This window comes from Pantherophis guttatus, chromosome 5 (assembly GCF_059756535.1).
Source record: "Pantherophis guttatus breed Tessera chromosome 5, ASM5975653v1, whole genome shotgun sequence".
Taxonomy (NCBI): Eukaryota; Metazoa; Chordata; class Lepidosauria; order Squamata; family Colubridae; genus Pantherophis; species Pantherophis guttatus.
Window position 1 is genome coordinate 59,207,267 of NC_142067.1, and position 17,844 is coordinate 59,225,110.

The 17,844-nt window shown below is 36.1% G+C and overlaps 1 protein-coding gene across 3 annotated transcripts in view; it reads left to right on the plus strand.

Moving 5' to 3' along the window:
• NDP (norrin cystine knot growth factor NDP) overlaps nt 1-14,665 on the plus strand; it is a 28,429-nt gene extending 13,764 nt beyond the window's left edge. The window contains exons 2-4 of one of the 3 annotated variants that reach the window (XM_034423868.3): nt 6,231-6,351; nt 10,245-10,600; nt 13,249-14,665. In XM_034423868.3, coding sequence (XP_034279759.1) covers nt 10,427-10,600; nt 13,249-13,476 — 402 coding nt within the window. In that variant the 5' untranslated portion in view covers nt 6,231-6,351; nt 10,245-10,426 and the 3' untranslated portion in view covers nt 13,477-14,665. The remainder of the gene's footprint in view (nt 1-6,230; nt 6,352-10,244; nt 10,601-13,248) is intronic. The other 2 variants (XM_034423870.3, XM_034423869.3) reach the window with 2 other exon arrangements.
• The last annotated feature ends 3,179 nt before the right edge of the window (nt 14,666-17,844 follow it).

The following is a 17,844-nucleotide window of genomic DNA, read 5'->3' on the forward strand; positions in this document are numbered from 1 at the left end:
CAGATAAATGGGGACAGTAAGACAGGGGCTGTAGGCACATCCCCTTTATGGACCTCTTAAGAATGGGGTGAGGTCCACGGTAGACAGTTTGAGATTGAAGCTGTGAGAGTTTGAGGCTGTAACAATGGAGTCGGGTAGAGCATTCCAGACGTTGACCACTCTGTTGCTGAAGTCGTATTTTCTGCAATCGAGTTTGAAGCGGTTTACCTTGAGTTTGTATCAATTGTTTGCCCGTGTACTATTGTGATTGAAACTGAAGAAGTCGTTGACAGGCAAGATGTAACAGACAATTTTGTGTACTATGCTTAGATCGGACTGCAGGTGGCGCAGTTCCAGATTGTCCAAGCGCAAAATTTCAAGCCTGGAGGCATAGGGAATTCTATTGTGAGTAGAGGAGTCACATATCTCTAAGTCCCCTGAATTTATAGTCCTTGAAAACTATATTTTCCAATATATTTTTTACATCCTGTTGATCATAATACCTTTAGATATATCTAATCCTAGTCTTTTACCTCCTAATTGTAATGTATTTGTATTTATAATAAATTCCATTATATGTCTATATATATACTACTGTTTTCCCAGTTTAAACTTTCCACTTATTTCTATTGTTACTATATTGCAAAATATTATATCTCTATTCATCATCTCTCAGCCTTTTAAAAATTTCATCATTTATTGATTTTTTAGTGATTCTTTTATGTTTCTCTCTTGGAATCCTATATATCTCTCTAGCATTTTTGCACAGACTACCCCCACCCGGCAATAACAATAGATCAGATAAGCCACTTTAGGTTCCCTTGGCCCGTTGGCAAAACCAGGTCTTAAGGGCCTTGTGAAAGAATGTCAAAGTGGGGGCCAATCTAATCTCCACATTTCATGAATCTTCAGAGCCTATCAATAAATAAACTTATCTCTCTCTGCTATTCAGTTCATACTATAGTAAGGGGCAAATGAGCAGAAAAAGAAGTTTATTTATTTACCTATCTACCCCCTCCTCTCCCACCCACCCACCTGTCTGTCCATTTGTCTGTCTATCTATCTATCTATCATCTATCATTGTCTATCTATCTATCATCTATCATTGACATGGTGCATGTTGATCCACCAAGAGAAGCGAGCACTCTGCAAAGCCAGAGCTGCAAATGCTACAATAGTGGTGCCCACACATGTCTGCCCGACATGTGGCAGAACATTCCATGCCTGTATAGGCCTTACCAGCCACCCGTGGACACATGCAGGACAGCCCACAACTTGTTAGATGTCCTCTTCGAAAATGATGGACGAACATCATCATCATCATCTATATCTTTCCTCCTATGTTATCAAAGTAGTCCTTCCCACTAGGCCTGCATTTCCAATCAAATGTTCTCCACAATGAGTTGGGGATTATGGAGGTATTAATTGAACATGAATTAGATTGGGATGTTTGCTCTTGGCAATGCAGATGTTAATGGTTGTACTTTTGATAGTTAGGATTCACAGAATTTGTATCAGGAAATATTTTCAAATGGGAATTTTTCTCTTTTTATCCTTGATTTTAATTTAAAAAGGAAGATTTTATATTGAATATATGTTCACTTCCTCTAGTCTGTGTGTATTGATTATCACAGTCCTGCTTCTTTTAAAAAAATTGGTTCCACATTTTAAAAGAGTTGTTCAGTAATATCAATATTTCTTAATTGTTCTAGAAGCTTCTAAATTTTAATTAAAATTAGTCAGTTTCCAGTTACCTAGAAGCCTGTTCAAAGATTTTTTTGGCAACATGTCTGGCTAGCGAACAGAAAGTGGGGAAATGAGAGTTGCTGTTTTCTTCAGTAGAGAGTGTTTCCACCACTCTTCCCAGTTCACATGTTACCAAATGGTGATCAATCTTGTGAATTGCTAGAACTCTTTTTTATGCAGGCTGATTGTTAACCAAAGGGGAAAGGCTGAAGGCTATGGGAACAATTGGATGTGATTAGGAAACTCAATTCTCTGCAGTGTATCTCACCCATGAAGGCAGATTCGTCTTGATTAATCTTTACACAGTGGTGGTGGGGGGAACAGCCCCTGGGTTCAGGTTTTTCTATCTAAAGCATCAAAGAAATACTAATTCTTCATTTTGTAAAAATTATAAATTCTAGCAGAATGTCACTCCCTCATGTAGTTAGAATTTAAAGCTGCTTTGTGAATCAGATTAGAATTTAAAATAATAACATTTTAGCATTTTATAATAGCAAAGTTGAAGGTGTAGGAAAGCCAAACTTTATTCACCAAAATTTAAAAGACATCCAGCCTTCAGAAGTTATGTTCTGTTTTCAGATTGTAGAAGATAAAGCTCTGATACTCACATATAAGTATTTGTCAGTCGTATGATAATGTTGATTATATCCATATTGGATATACTTGTAAGCCCTGATATTGAAACTTCAAGCTTATTAGACATAAGACAGAGTTATATAGGTTGGGCATTCCCCTGGGAATTGTAGACTCAGATGGCTACGATTTTGTTTTTTGAAAAGCTGGTTTTAGCTATGTCTAGGACCACTAGTAAACATCGCATCCCATTATTAGCAGTATGGGGTTTTCAATGAAAAAGTACTGTGTTTTCTAGGGGCATCCCAGGGTCTAATTAATAGTACCCTTAAGGACCATATTATAGCATGCTTCAACCCAATGAGCAGGAGGGGGATTTCCAGGAAAGGGTCCAAACGAATCTTGAGTGTACCATTCCCTACTCCTTATATTGTACGTCTATACAATACTTATCATGAAACTTGTGGTAGATCATAATTTGTACAATCTTGCACAGATTTTTTTTCATGGCTTCAGTAACTGATTGAAATCTGATAAGATAAGGGCATACTTTAGCTGACTAGCACTGATTTCTAGAAAATGTATAGGCACACAATAGTTATTGCAGAATCTACATACTAGAGGAGTCCCCTAATCTGAGTCTCCAATAGAAGCACATGCTGCCATTGGCATTTCCATGTGGCTTATGTACATATCAAATATGCCAAAAAACACCAGCTGAGTGACTTTGAACCAGTCACTCTTTGTCAGCCCAACCCATTTCACAGGGTTGTTGTGGCAAAAACAGGGGGAGGAAGGAGTGTCATGTATACTTGCATTACTTGTAAAATAATGAAGGCAGGATAAAAAAAAATCTAAAGAAATATGTGAAAACTTGGAACCTATATCTCCCACATGTTTATTTTTTTCCCATTGCTCCATGAATAAAGACTGTAGTACAATGGATGATCCCATGTACTCTAGTTTAAACCTCTGCACAGCTGATGCCAGCCTCTCAGTAAGGAAGTTTGACCAATAGACTGAGGCAGAAGAGATTTTCCAAATGCCCAGACCTTAAAATATAAACCAGTTCCTGTTGTAGTTGTATGTCTAAGTCCCACCTCCTCACCTCACTCATTTGGTATATGACTTCAGCAAAATGGTGGAGTTCATGCTTTGCTGCAAAAACCTCCAGGTTGAATCTCTGGCATTGCCAACCTGATATGGAGACTCCCCATCTAAATTCCCACAACACTAAACTATGCTGGACAAGGGCTTGTGGTCTGACTTAGTAGAGGACAAGCAGCTTCCTTGATTCCTAACAGGATTTGCAAAGAAATTTTTCTGTCTTCTCTTAGTTCCTCCATTTTAGGAATAGAGAAGGGTAGAATAACTATCCAAGTGTGATTGGACACACAAGGAATTTGTTCCAATGCATAAACTGCATTAATGTACATACAAACAACAAAGTAATATAATCATAATACCACCAATAAGAGAAGGTAGTAGAAAAGATGAGAAGGATGATTCTGATATTCTAAATGTTTTGATCTTATCCTTTCTACAAAGATTCAGGACCTAGATCCATTCTTTCTGCTACACATTCATTTTCTATCTTCAAAACAACTGTATTCTGAAGGACAAAATCTATTGATAAGTTTAAAATGGGATTTGACATTTGGGTGTCCCAAGTCTTTCTTTTTGACCATGAAGAGAGACAAAATAAGTTTACTAGTAACAAGTATCAAATTAAGATACCACATTTGACACTATTTGACACTATGGAGATAACTAGGAGGAGTTATGAAAGATGTGAAGTGAATCATCAGCAAGACATAGTTTATCCCAAAGTACCTCATGAAGATGAAACCATAGCCCCTGAGCCCAGGCCTAGCAATTGTTCACTAGAATTTAGCAAAATGGCTTCAGGTAAAATGCTGGCTTCAAGGAAAATACTCCCCCCCCCCAAACTTCCTGAAGAAAGGATTGCAGGTGGATTCCATCTTTATGTTGGAATACTCAACAGCCATGACAGGACAGCATAAAGACATAAGCCAAAAGACCCACCCTTCAATTGTAGACAATTTGATCAGATTCCATGCTTAAACAGCATATTGTTTATACAATCCTAGATTAGTGTTCATAAATTGTAGGCCAAATGTTCAACAGGCTTTAAGCAATTTGGGGTATATTGTAGCCAGTTTTCCATGCATCTCCATCAGAGAACATCAGACTCCAAATGTTGAATTTGGTGTCCATACAAAATTGTGTCAGAGTGGGGAGTGACCCTTTGTTATTTGTTTGGAAGTATACTTTATATTGCCTCTATTTTCTCCTCTTTACCTCTGAATGAACCACAGCTGCTTTATAATTTCATTGGGCATTCTACAATCGGGTATAAAATGAGTTTCAAATGTGCTCAAATCATTGCCCAACCAATCATCAGCGATACACAAATGCTTCAATAAGGAAAAAAGAAAAAGAAAAGGGAGAGAGAAATAAACATGTAATGTAATTTTTATTTAGTGACAAAGGACAAAATCTATTTGGTATGCCTTTTGCTCTTTTCCAAAAGGCAATCATGGGAAATATATGAAGATTCATCTGGCTCCTATTGTGTCTATTGCAGGCTGATAAAGTGTAAATAAATGAAAGGTGGGATTCTCTTGTATGTTGCAGCAATTCAATGACTATGTGGAGTCTTTGTTATTCATAAGGGTTGCATTTTATCATGAATTTAATTTTGGATTTTGGTAGAAGGATATACTTGCCCTCAAAAATCACTACTCCTGAGTAACATGTGAAGCTGTATGTATGTGACTATGTAGGAGATATATAGAATAGGGGTGGATGTTCTTCAGGTATATGTGTATTCCATGTATGTGTATAGATATATGATGACTTATGTATTTCTGGTTCTACATGTACTCTTGTGACTGAATTGTCCCTTCAAGGACTGTTTTGGCTGCAATATAGCCAGGGGTGAAATATACTTACCTTCCCTACCAGTTCAGAAGTGCACGGGCCACGCGTCACGCGCGGACCCTCTGCACATGCGCAAACCCTTCTGCTCATGCACAGAGGGTAAAAAACAGGTTACTTCCTGGTTAAAACCAGGAAGTAACAACGACCAGGTGGGTGGGCGGAGTCTTAGCTTGCCGTTGCTACCGGTTCTCCGAAACAACTGCCGCCATTGCTCCAGTTCGGCCGAACCAGTCCGAACCAATAGCATTTCACCCCTGAATATAGGCCTTTTGGCTTCATGCAGAAATAATTACATGTAGTTATGGCAATGTGTGCATGGATTCAATTGACCCAAATGTAGGAGCTCAGCAGGAAAACATGAGTTGCTTTGCACAGCAGACTCTCTGGATTAGTTTCCTTTCTTGATAAGGGCCTTAACAGATCCTTACAGGGAGAGACACCTGCATGACTTCAAAATTTCCTGCCATTCAGATTTGGCAGGCAAAAGTGGGCTGCCTGTTCTGATTCAAGCAGAAATAAGTGATGTCAAAAGCAACATGCATTTATGGAAAGTTTCTTTCATGCTCTAAAACAGCATTGAAAAAACATGTTGTGCTATGGAGGAAGAAAAATAAATTAGGAGTCTCTACAATCATATGTATGCCAAATAAATCTGAGTGTCAATTTCAATTTCTAACTCATGCCTCATATTTAGGTGTTTTATGTATCCCTGAAATTATTTGCAAGAAAGGAAAATGTAATATCATAGATATAATAATGAAGTAAAGGAAAAACTGAATTTAGTAATCTTGGAGCCAGCATTCTCTGCCAAATTGTTTATTGAGTTGGGATTTGATGAGAAACCAAAATTCACTCTTCTAAAAACATTTTATTGTGTTACAAGTCTGTGGTAGAATCAAAGCCATTTCTACAGTTAATATACATCAAATATTTATTAAGTTTGTTGCATCTCCCTTTTGAATCTACAGGTAAACAGTTGGGCTCTAAAAGGACAACTTGGAGAAACTGTACAGCCAGAATGATTGTGTAATCTTCATTGTCCCAAATAGAAATGATGGAAGAGGACATTCACTATTTTTGTAGGTTGAAGTGAGTTTCCAGTCTTCCATTATATGCAAAACCATCATATCCCAATGTACCTACCACTTGTTCAATAAAAATAACATCAGCAGTAAAATTATAAGGGGCAAAAGACTATCTTAGTAATAGATAAATAAGTCCATTTCATTTTAAAAATTAGTTTCATTAAATTAATTAAACAAAAAAACCAAACAAACCCAAGCATATATTAGCCTTAATAACATAATATGACTTTCAGAATATATATATATATATAAAAACAGGAAAATTATATAATAAAGAAAACAGTTCCAAGAGTTACTCATTGCTCAAATGTCTTTCTTGTTCAATATTTTTGAAGCATGTTTTAAATTTGTGAGACAGTGATTCCTAATAGGACAATTAACCCTCTATACTTGCAAGGGGGAAGTAAGAGGATGCCTGTGAGGCATATGCCCCCTTTCCTGGTATCTACATGTTTATATTATGTATGTGTGTCAATTTATAACGGAGGCCTATCAATATACAGCTATATGATCATAGAGGAGTACATAAAGTAATTAAACCAGACTTCAAAGAAAACCATATATTGGTAATAGTTGTTTGTCATTTAGCTGGAGATTGTGGGTCTTTTGGGCATGTAACAAAAGACTGCAGAAGGAGGCCTAGGGGAGCCTGATGATTGCTTTTGCAAAGATCATCATTGGGCTGCATTATTATTAGGATGATTCATCACACAGTCAGCCAGATGTTCAGACTGAATTTGGTATTTTTGTCTGCCTACCAAGTCCTTCCTAAGGACCTGGGATAGGCAGATATGGATGTTTGACGGTGTTACATATATCATGAAAGGATGTAAGCTGTTCCAAGTAAAGCTGCCTTTTGCAATTGACTGATGTGAATTTGTCAATGTCAATGGTATTCAAGTGGTGCTCCAATTGTTTTGGGATTGCAGCAAAGGCATCTATTATTACTGGTACTACCTTTGATTTCTTTTGCCACAGTTCTATTTCTATTTGCAGGTCTTTATATTTTGTTATCTTTTCCAGTTCTTTCTCTTCTCTTCTGCTGTCTCCAGATACTGCCACATCCCATTATTTTCACTACTATTGTAATATACAAAATGAAAACAAGAAATGTTACCACACAATACAAAACAATATATAAAAAGAGAAAGGAAAATTATTATAATACATGGTGACAGCATATATCCTGGGAGTCTTGGTGGCACAGTGGTTAGAATGCTCTGCCCACAGCCTGGAGTTCAATCCTGACTGACTCAAGGTTGACTCAGCATTCCATCCTTCCAAGGTCGGTAAAATGAAGACCAGATTGTTGGGGGCAATATGCCAACACAGAGAGTGCTATAAAGCAATATGGAGTGGTATATAAGTCTAAGTGCTGTTGCTATTGCTATATATTAAATCTTATTAAACATTCATGAAGTAACATTGATCAATCTTTCCATTAATTCAAGGAAACAGCCAATTTGAAGCCCAAATTTTCAAATAGGGAGTAGCAGTATTTTTTCAGTGAAAGTACAATCAGTTCTGTTCAATATTCTTTGGTTTGACACTTTCTCTACTTAATTATTTAGAACATTTTAAAATAGCTTTTGAAAAAGTTTCAGAAATGATAGAAGCTGCTGCTATTGCCTTTTTCTTTCTTATCTCTCCACACTTTGCTGCCTTCCTGGTTTTCCATGATTCGGGGGGGGGGGGCACACCCACAGGCAAAATTCCCCCATATATGTTTTGATGGGATTTAATTAAGGTGTGGGAAGCCACGAAAGCAGCAGAGTGCTATAGTGAGGGTACAATAAGACAGAAGAGTCTCTTCAGTCATCTCATAAGGAGCAGAAGTGCTAGAATAACATGTTCTTTTTCTTGGTAGCAGTAGTGGCATAGTTTTCCCATCAAACTGAATGAGAAGTAGGGATGATGGGGTACAAAATTGGCATAGCATTAGCTTTCACTAAGTTGCTGACATCCTGCATTCCCAACACTTTACTGAGCCAATTTAATTATGACCCAACCGTTGAGTAGGATGTCTGCAAGGGTAATGCTGCAGCTTGGGTTTTTACTTCTTGATGGTTTCCTGGTGCCACACAACACTTCCCCAAGCTTTTTCAGTTTAGTGGAAAGATGGCTTTGCAGCTTTCTCTCTCATGAGAACAGTTTGAAAACAAATTACTACGAAAATGCTCAGCAAGCTAAGGATGAGGATAAGGTGAATTGCTAGTTCAGTATTGTGCAGTTGGCTGAAAGAAACACTGTTTAATTTACCCAAATACAATAGCATTTCTGGAATGGCTTTGGTGAAGACTGTGAAGGTGCCTTATTTTTCCCTGTACGTCAGTTTGTATACTAAACCATATTATTTCTAAGAACTGATCTCATGTTCACAGACAAATTAACTTTGTGAACAGAATTTATGTACTTTTTTCCCTTCCTACTGGAGTGTCCAACTTCTAGATTTCTGTTGGAAAGAAAATGAATCACTTAACTCTTCATATTGCCTTCCTTGATGGAGATAAAGAATGTGGGGGAGATACCAAGCAGATGGAATAGAGGATGTAGCTCTGTCCTTGAATAATTACGTCACTATGGAAAGTCTCTTTTCTTGATGGTTGCCTGGACAGCAAGAAATGACAGCTCTTATATGCTAATGGAAATGAACATAATAAGTTTAGTAGTTGAATAGTAGCTGCAAGATCAGAGTTCCTGTTGATTTATCAAGTGGCTCATGTCTACATATATATCACTGGATAAACATTTACAGTTATCTCTGTATGAATAAAGATAACGTATATATCTTTTCAGCTTTCAGACTTTCAAAAATCAATTTTGCAACTTGAAATCATTTATATTTATAGCGCCATCATTTTATAGATTTTCAGCATTTATATTTTAACTATTGCATTCTTGTTTTAAAGCAATTTGGAATGAGTTTTATGGTTCTTTTAAATTAGCAGCTACTTTTATTGAGTATTTCAATAATTAGTATTTTAAGGCCTGATGTGTTTACATAATTATTTGACTGTATTTGAATAAATTAAGAGAGTTAATTAATAATAGCTGTTCTTTTCTCTCAGGTGGAAAAATTAATTTTCTCATAGGTGCATATGAAAATAAAATCTGCTAATAACAGAGTCATATTTACATTTAGGATCAAGATTTTTATCAGATTGTGCCTTTATGAATGATTTTTTAAAAACTTTGTTTATAGCTCTATCCTCCTTATAGGTATTCTTTTTTTCATACATGTATTTCCTATTTAATGGAGCACATCTATCATGAGTGTGTTCACATACAGACATCTGTAGCCTATTTGCATGTGCAGATGTAAAATCTATTTTTACCTTGCAAACAGTATTACATCCACTAATTCCATAAGTCTCATTCAGTACATTTTAATGCGCACAAGCATGAGTGGGTTGTATATTTGTAGACACAAATATATGACTGAGGAACTCGCTTTTGTAATGACAAGGCAACCCACCCAGGAAAGGGAAGAATCCAATTTCTCTTCCTCTTGAAGCCAAACCAGCAACTCTGATGAAACACTGTCTTGATCTAAACCCCTATAATAGGCCTTTTATTATGACATGTGGATATACAGGCATTTACATTTAGAAACCACAAATACCTTGCTAATTTTCATTAAGTTGGATCCCAGTGGAGAGATTTCATCACCCACATTTCAAGATTAAAAGTTAAAATCCTCTCCACTATAATGTCAATAGAAGAGGCCTTAAGCTTGGCAAGGTTTGACCCTTATTTTCATTATATTTAATTTGGGACAATGGTTACTCCATAAGTGTTTCTTGGACCACATCAGCACTTTGAGCTCCATTGTAATTTATGCCTCTTGAGGCCATTGTGCTGTTTTCCAGGAGTGTAACTTATTTATTTTTATTCCAGCTATGAAGGAGATGTTTTGATGGATTATAACCTCAGCCAATGTCTAACCCCAAACCGGCAATGACAACCTGGAGACTTAAAACAGACCCTCTGCTTTCTTGGCAAAAGACTGGGCCTCAGTCTTTAGAGGGCTTCTGATACTCTATCTCCCTCTACTGGTACTCCTAAGACATTCACTAAGGATGGGAAATCATGTCATTGCGGCTTCAATTTCCATGCTGTCCCTTCTGGTAATAACAGGAGATACAGGCAGTAAAAAGGATAGTACCTTTATGATTGATACGGACCCAGGGCGATGTATGAGGCATCACTATGTTGATTCTATCAGCCATCCTTTATACAAATGCAGCTCAAAGGTAAGTGTTGCTGGAAACTTCTCAAGCTACGTGGAATTATTACAGGCACTACCAAACTTGTAAGGAAGGACAATTACATTTTCTAAAACCAAATATTAGCTTAATATCAATACATAATTGCTTATAAAATTAGGTTAATTCCAGAGATGTTTTGATATTATGCAAGATCATCAGAAAATGATCTTTTATTACTTGATGTGATGTAAAGATGCATGCTTCTGTCCACTTCATTTTAGAGAAAGAAGCTGAACTAACATTTCAATCAACTTCAGTTCATATACTAGGAGAGAGTTCTTTCCATAATCTATCCTGTAATCATAAAACCATTATTTATTTATTTGTTTGTTTTTATTTATATCCTGCCTTTATCATTTTTATAAACAACTCAAGGTGGCAAACATAACTAATATTCCTTCCTCCTTCCCCACAACAACCCCTCTGTGAGGTGAGTTGGGCTGAATGAGAGGCGCAAAATCACCCAGCCAGCTTTTGTGCCTAAAGAGGGACTAGAACTCACAGTTCCCTGGTTTTTAGTAGTTTAACCAAACTTTTTATTTCTGCTCTACACAAAAATCCATAAAGGATTTTCAGTCAACAATAAACATAGATATTATCTTTTCTCTAAATTAAAAAAGCAATTTAGTCATCTCAGAAATTTCCATCATCTTCAACAACCATTCCTCCATTGTGGACAATTTTTCCATGTTTGTGCATACAATAATCTCACTGCAGTTATCACATACAAAAGCAATGTTCCCTGACTTTTTCCAGCAGTTTCTCCATCAGTCCCAAAAGAAAGACTTCTGTTCTCAGTTGTATATCTTTAAAATGCTCTGCATCAACATGTGTATTTGAATCCAAAACTTTCTAGCTTTCTTACATGTCCACTAAACATGATAAAATGTCCCTTGTTGTTCGCATTTCCAATTTGAATTTGAAGTGCTATTATACATTTTAGACAATTTCTCTCGTGATATATCTCAACAGTACATCATTTTACAAAAAATCTCTTTAAGATTATAACAGCCTAAATTTCAACCCTTTCAATCACATATTTTCCCTTTAGTCTATCTGTATATTAAAACTAAAATTCATAGCCTACCTTATGATACATTATTTAACCTGTTTTTCCTCTGTTTCAAATTTCAATTTATCAATTACATGTTCACCAATGCACAATTGTATTTCATATATGGTCTTATTTTGTTCCATAGCATATACAGATGGCTGAAAATTTAGACAAATTTAGTGAATTCCTAAATAATGTAGGGAAGGGGTGTCAAACTCAAGACCTGCTTAGATCTGGTTAGATTTGGCCTGCAGGGCCACCCTAGAAACAGCTAAGGACTTGCCCAAGGTGCCTCTGCCAGTGAAAACAGAGCTCACAAGGGCTGCATGCAGCCCTCCTGAGTTCCATTTTTACTGGCAGAGGGTTGCACTAAGGCTGTCCCAGCTGAAAAAGGAGCTTACAAGGGCTGCGTATGAACCCCCTAAGCTCTGTTTTCACTGGCAGAGAGTTGCAGATGGCTGTCCCAGCTGAAAATGGAGCTCGTGAGGGCCGCTCGCGTCCCCCGAGCTTTGCTTTCGCTGGCAGAGGGTTGCAGGAGGCTGTCACAGTTTCTCTGGCAGAAATGAGTGACATCATGCTGGCCATTCCCACCCTGGCCATGCCCACCCCGGCCCTCCGAGGTCAAACACAACCCTGATGTGGCCCTCAATGAAATCTAATTTGAGATCCCTGATGTAGTGGGTTCAACTGCTGTAATTTTACTTAAATTAAGTGTTTATTAAGTTCCTTAATAAAGGAACTCTTCATTGTTATTATTTCACCCAAACATAAACCTTGACTACAAGGCCAGCGACAATACTAGTCTAGAATCTGAATTTGTATTAGAATTTAGAATCTGAATTTGTATTAAATTGTATTCTATGAAGTGACAGATTATGTATCTGATCAAAATGCACCATTTTTAATTTGCCATAATAAATTACTTAATTTTTGCAATATTCAGCATTTTAGTTAGGTTATTTTACAGCGTGATCTCATGATTCCCCTTTCTTTAAGTGGTACATGGTGTAAAATTTTATAGTTGTGAGATTTTGTTGAGTTTCTCTTTGTGGCATGCTGTTCCATCATTCTGAAGTCTCTCTGGTTGCCCATGAATCCTGATTAGAAAAAAAAAAAAACCCTTCCAGACAGTTCCTCATAAATTTCCCTTCATAAATTAAATGTGAAAAGTCAGGATACACACACCTTTCAATATATACTATATACAGTATACATGGTGAGAACTCCATCAGCTTTGTTCTTCTTTTGAAAGAAATGTCTTTTTATTAAATTGAATGGGAGTGATTAAAAATACACTGAAAATATTGATATACCATGCAGATGCTTATATAGTTAATACAATATGCAGTGTCCATGATATAACATTTAGGATATGGCTATTTATATGTGCAAGGAAGATTACTGTAAGTTTTATACAGACTTTAAAATGGCTCAACAACATATATAAGACTTCACCAGTTTATGAATTGGGATGTAAGAATCATACAGTTCTGAGCCCCACATTTTCTACTTGTATTATATGTTGCACTCTTTAGGGCTAACTCTTCTTTTCTGATCTTTTGGTCTCCTTTCTTTACAGATGGTGCTGCTGGCTCGCTGTGAGGGACAGTGCACTCAGATATCACGCTCAGAGCCAATGGTGTCCTTCAGCACAGTTCTGAAACAGCCTTTCCGATCCACATGTCATTGCTGCCGGCCACAGACTTCTAAACTGAAGGCTATGCGTTTGCGCTGTTCTGGTGGAATGAGACTTACTGCCACCTACCGCTACATCCTCTCGTGTCACTGTGAGGAATGCAACTCTTAGGGGAAAATCTGCTGTAGCAAAAAAACAAAAACAAAACAAAACAAAAAACCAGGAAGTAGAAATGCTCTTCAGCAGAACTTCCAGAAGCAGAAACAACTAGGGATAACCTTCTGATGGTTTGCTGTTGCTACAACCAGGAATATTAGAATGGATTTCATTGGTGAGAAGGAGCCACATGGATACATGGGGGTTGTACCAAACAATACAACAGACACCAGAATGTATAATTGCACATCGTTGCTGAAGATGTAATCATTTGTGATGGTGAGGAATGGGAACATACATTGTTAGAAATCTCTCATTCAGGTTCTTCGGGTCATTTTTCTATGTCAGTGATTCTTTAATATTGAATAAGGTCAACTTAAGAATTATGGCTCTTGGTTTGAATGTTCAGCCAGCAACACAAAAGGACCAGGGACATAGAAAATGCATACAGTGGAAGCTATTATGTGGGAAAACAATTTATTCTACAAGAAAACAAAGACTCCTTCCCTGTACACAGAAGCCTATTGTGTCTTTTAAACATGTCCTTTAGTTTATAGTGGCCATGAAAACAGACTGCATTGAATAGTAAAAGATATATTTTATATGGTCTGGCAGCAGTTAGACAAGTTATTGTGATTTAGGTGCAATTACAAAATAAATAATAGAAAATTTATGGAACTATCAGTGTGGATTCTCCAGTATATTTACAAAGTATATTTACAGTCAAAAGTTGAAATCTGGAAAACAAGCTCCTCCTCCTCCTCTTTCTCTTTCTGCTTCCCCTTCCCCTTCTCTTCCTCCTTTTCTTTCCCCTTCCCCTTCCTTTTCCTCTTCCCCCTCCTCTGTCGAGTGTCAAGTAATCCCCCAAAAAGAAAATGTTACACATTCTTGGTCAGTATTATAATATTAATCTAAATCTACCAAAATAATAATACTTGGTTTTGCTTTCATTTATATGTAAAAACAAATTTAAATAAAGATTTATCTTAAATGTATGTATCACTCAGAAAAGGTAATATCAACCAATTACTCATAATATAGTAAACTAGTATGCTTACATTTTTATAGTGGAACCATAAGATTTTTAAACTTAAATTCATTGACTCATTGTGCCAAATACACTTGTGGCTCTAGGTGGGAGACTCTAACAAAATGATTTATTCTGGAAACATAGGTTTAATAAATGTTTCACATTTTAAAAAAAGTTCTTCATGAATTTTGTAATTCACAGATATTTTTAAAAAGAGTTATACCGATTACATTGTATTATACATTCTCCAACGAATATAAATTCCATTTTCAAAGTTACACAAAAGAGAATTATAGAGAGTAAAAGGAGGATAGAACTGGCATTCTCATCACAAAGGCCTTGATATAAGGATCTCACCATTATCACTATAGCGTACAATGATTTTGCTTCACATAGACTTGTATAAAAATTTAGAGTGATTCCTGGATGCTGATTTGTGGCTCCAAAGAAATTGTCAACTCCCCAATTAATTATACTATAGTCTAACAATTACAGTCATATTAATATCGTTAGCATAATTTAACTGATTAAACACATAAAATGGGGGCTTAAACTGAGAAGGCAAGCAGCCCATCTGTTCTATGTCATATATTCTTTCTGGAATACTTGCCATGTAGAGTAACCAGAATTTTGACAATTAAATCAGAGAGAGGCCATTAAATACACAGAAAGAGTCCTCTTGGTCTCTTCGGGGATGGTTGCCTGGCTAATGGAAACAACAACTGAAAGGACCTGCTGAATATCTAGCCAAGCAGCTTTGTGAATTACACAGCCATAATTATGATCATCCAGGAAATGCCAAAATTCATTAGTATTGACCATTCATCAATAAACTGCAAGGAGAGAGAAAGAGAAATTAGTGGCAGGTGTAAGCTACTTTCTGAAGTTAAATACTTTTCACAAAGATATCATTCATGACAGAAACTTTTAGAACATTTGATCAGATATGCATTGTTTCAGAATGATCTTTCCATTGCCATGGTGAAAAGTATTTTGAATATTTCCCCCATTTTTTCTTTTACATTTCTATTTCTGTTTTCTATGTTGATATACAGCTACTAAAATTGTCTATCTATGGTGGAAACTGGTAATATGTGGTCTTCAAATTATGATTAGACTTTAATTTCAGTCAGACCCAGCGGATGGGTAACTTGTAGCTCAATAGTGTATGAAGTGCCACAGCTTGCCTACCTCTGAGTGGATTTTTTCCCCTATACCTTCATATAAATCTGTTAACAGAACTGGACTATCAAGTAAGAAATATGATTATCATCTCACAAAAAAATTCTTGAAAACCAAGCTGTTAACATCCATGTTATCAAATTAACCAAAATGCAAGAGTTTGTTGGCTTTAACTGATTTTTGTTAACACTGTGAAAATAATAAATTGTGAGTTGTCCAGCAGATAGGAAATTTGTGGAGATCATGAATCCAAGTTCCTTCATCCATCACAACAGGGATCAAGTCCTATCATGTCTTTATGACTACAGAATCAAATCTAGATGTTCACAGATTTCAGTCTAATTCTATGTTCCTGGTTAAGCTATTTTTTTAAAATCTAGAATGCTTATAGTTTTATCACTCTTTAGCTAATGTGGCCTATATTTGACACATATATTATACAGATATATTGACATTTTCACATATTAACATTCATTCATTCATTCATTCATTCATTCATTCATTCATTCATTCATTCATTCATTCATTTATTTTACATTCAGGAGACTTCAAACCATAAACTGTAGTGGCTATTTCAATAGCTGAATAAATTTGGAAAATGCATTGATTTATAACCCAAGCCCGAGGTTCAGTCAAAGCTTTTCTTTGGTTTAATTTATTCTTTCCCAGCAGTAATGCAGATTTCTCCCTGCATTGAAAAAGAAATCTTTCTTTCTTTCTTTCTTTCTTTCTTTCTTTCTTTCTTTCTTTCTTTCTTTCTCTCTCTCTCTCTCTCTCTCTCTCTCTCTCTCTCTCTTTCTCTCTTTCTCTCTTCCTTCCTTTCTTTTTTTCTTTCTTTTTCTTCCTTCCTTCCTTCCTTCCTTCCTTCCTTCCTTCCTTCCTTCCTTCCTTCCTTCCTTCCTTCCTTCCTTCCTTTCCTTCCTTCCTTCCTGACCTCTGACTAGTTGACCTCTTCCTGGCTGCAGAAATATGTTCTGCAGGCTCAGGGTTTTCAGAATCATTAGAAAGCCAACCAATCAACCAACCAGAAACTATAACATCAAACAATGGAAGAGGAATAATTGATTGAAAGATATAAATCAATGGTATATTGAGGCAGAGTAAAGTGATCTTAGAGGTAGCTGTAGGAAAACAATTTAATGGTGATTATGAATGCATGTATGTGTGAATGTGAACAGGATTGTATGGGTGTGCTGAGAGTGTACACATGTATACCTTGTAAGTATAATTACAACTATTTTGGCCTCATCTATTTTCCTCGCACATTCCAGCTCCTGACATATTTCTCAAGAATTAAATGATACCGTCAACTCTCAATAGATCTTACACCAATTTTCAGAACTGTCATTGTTTTTCCACCCCTGTGACATTTTGAGATATTAATGTACAGCCAAGAGGTTCAGAATTAAATAATAATGCATTATTCATGTAGCTGTCCCATTCCTTCTCTTGCACATCAACAAATAAAATCAGAAGGAATCTGATAGCATCCTTTCTGATTAACAAATTTTATTAAAGAGCTTTCAATAAAGTTTTATCAAAAGTTACCATAGACATCCTACAACATCACATTAATTCACATTATTAGGAAAAAAAGGTCAGTTCAATATTATACTTTCACTCGAGAATAAGCATAGGAAAAATATTTACAGTAAGTGAAAAGATTTTAGACTCATCACTGTCTGTACAGCCCTTTCCTTTGCTATTAAAATGTCAGAGTTATTATCATACAATTTAACTCAGAAAAGATAATGTATACAAGTTTAACTGTTACAGATTTCTTCCATTTCTGTTATAAAATGTTCAGTATTATACATTTGCATATTAAGATGTCAGTATCAACTTCCTCCACAAATTAATTGCTAAGCCAAACAATTTAAGGATTAATTGAATCTTAAGCATCAAGGCAGCCTAAAAGCTATTAAGATATAATAGTGTATACAATTAGATTTAGATGTTCAGTGTAGTATAAATACATTAAGATTATGCTGTCAGGGGATCTACATTATTTGTTTGTTCATCTGATTTTTTCAAAGATGATCATTCCCAAAGCAGCTTGGTGGTTTAGTCAAATTAAACTTACTAAAACAGCAAATCTCATAATAATATAAGCAATTAGACATTGTTAAAACTCAATTGGAAAAGATGTACCAGGTGGATGGGTGACCCCA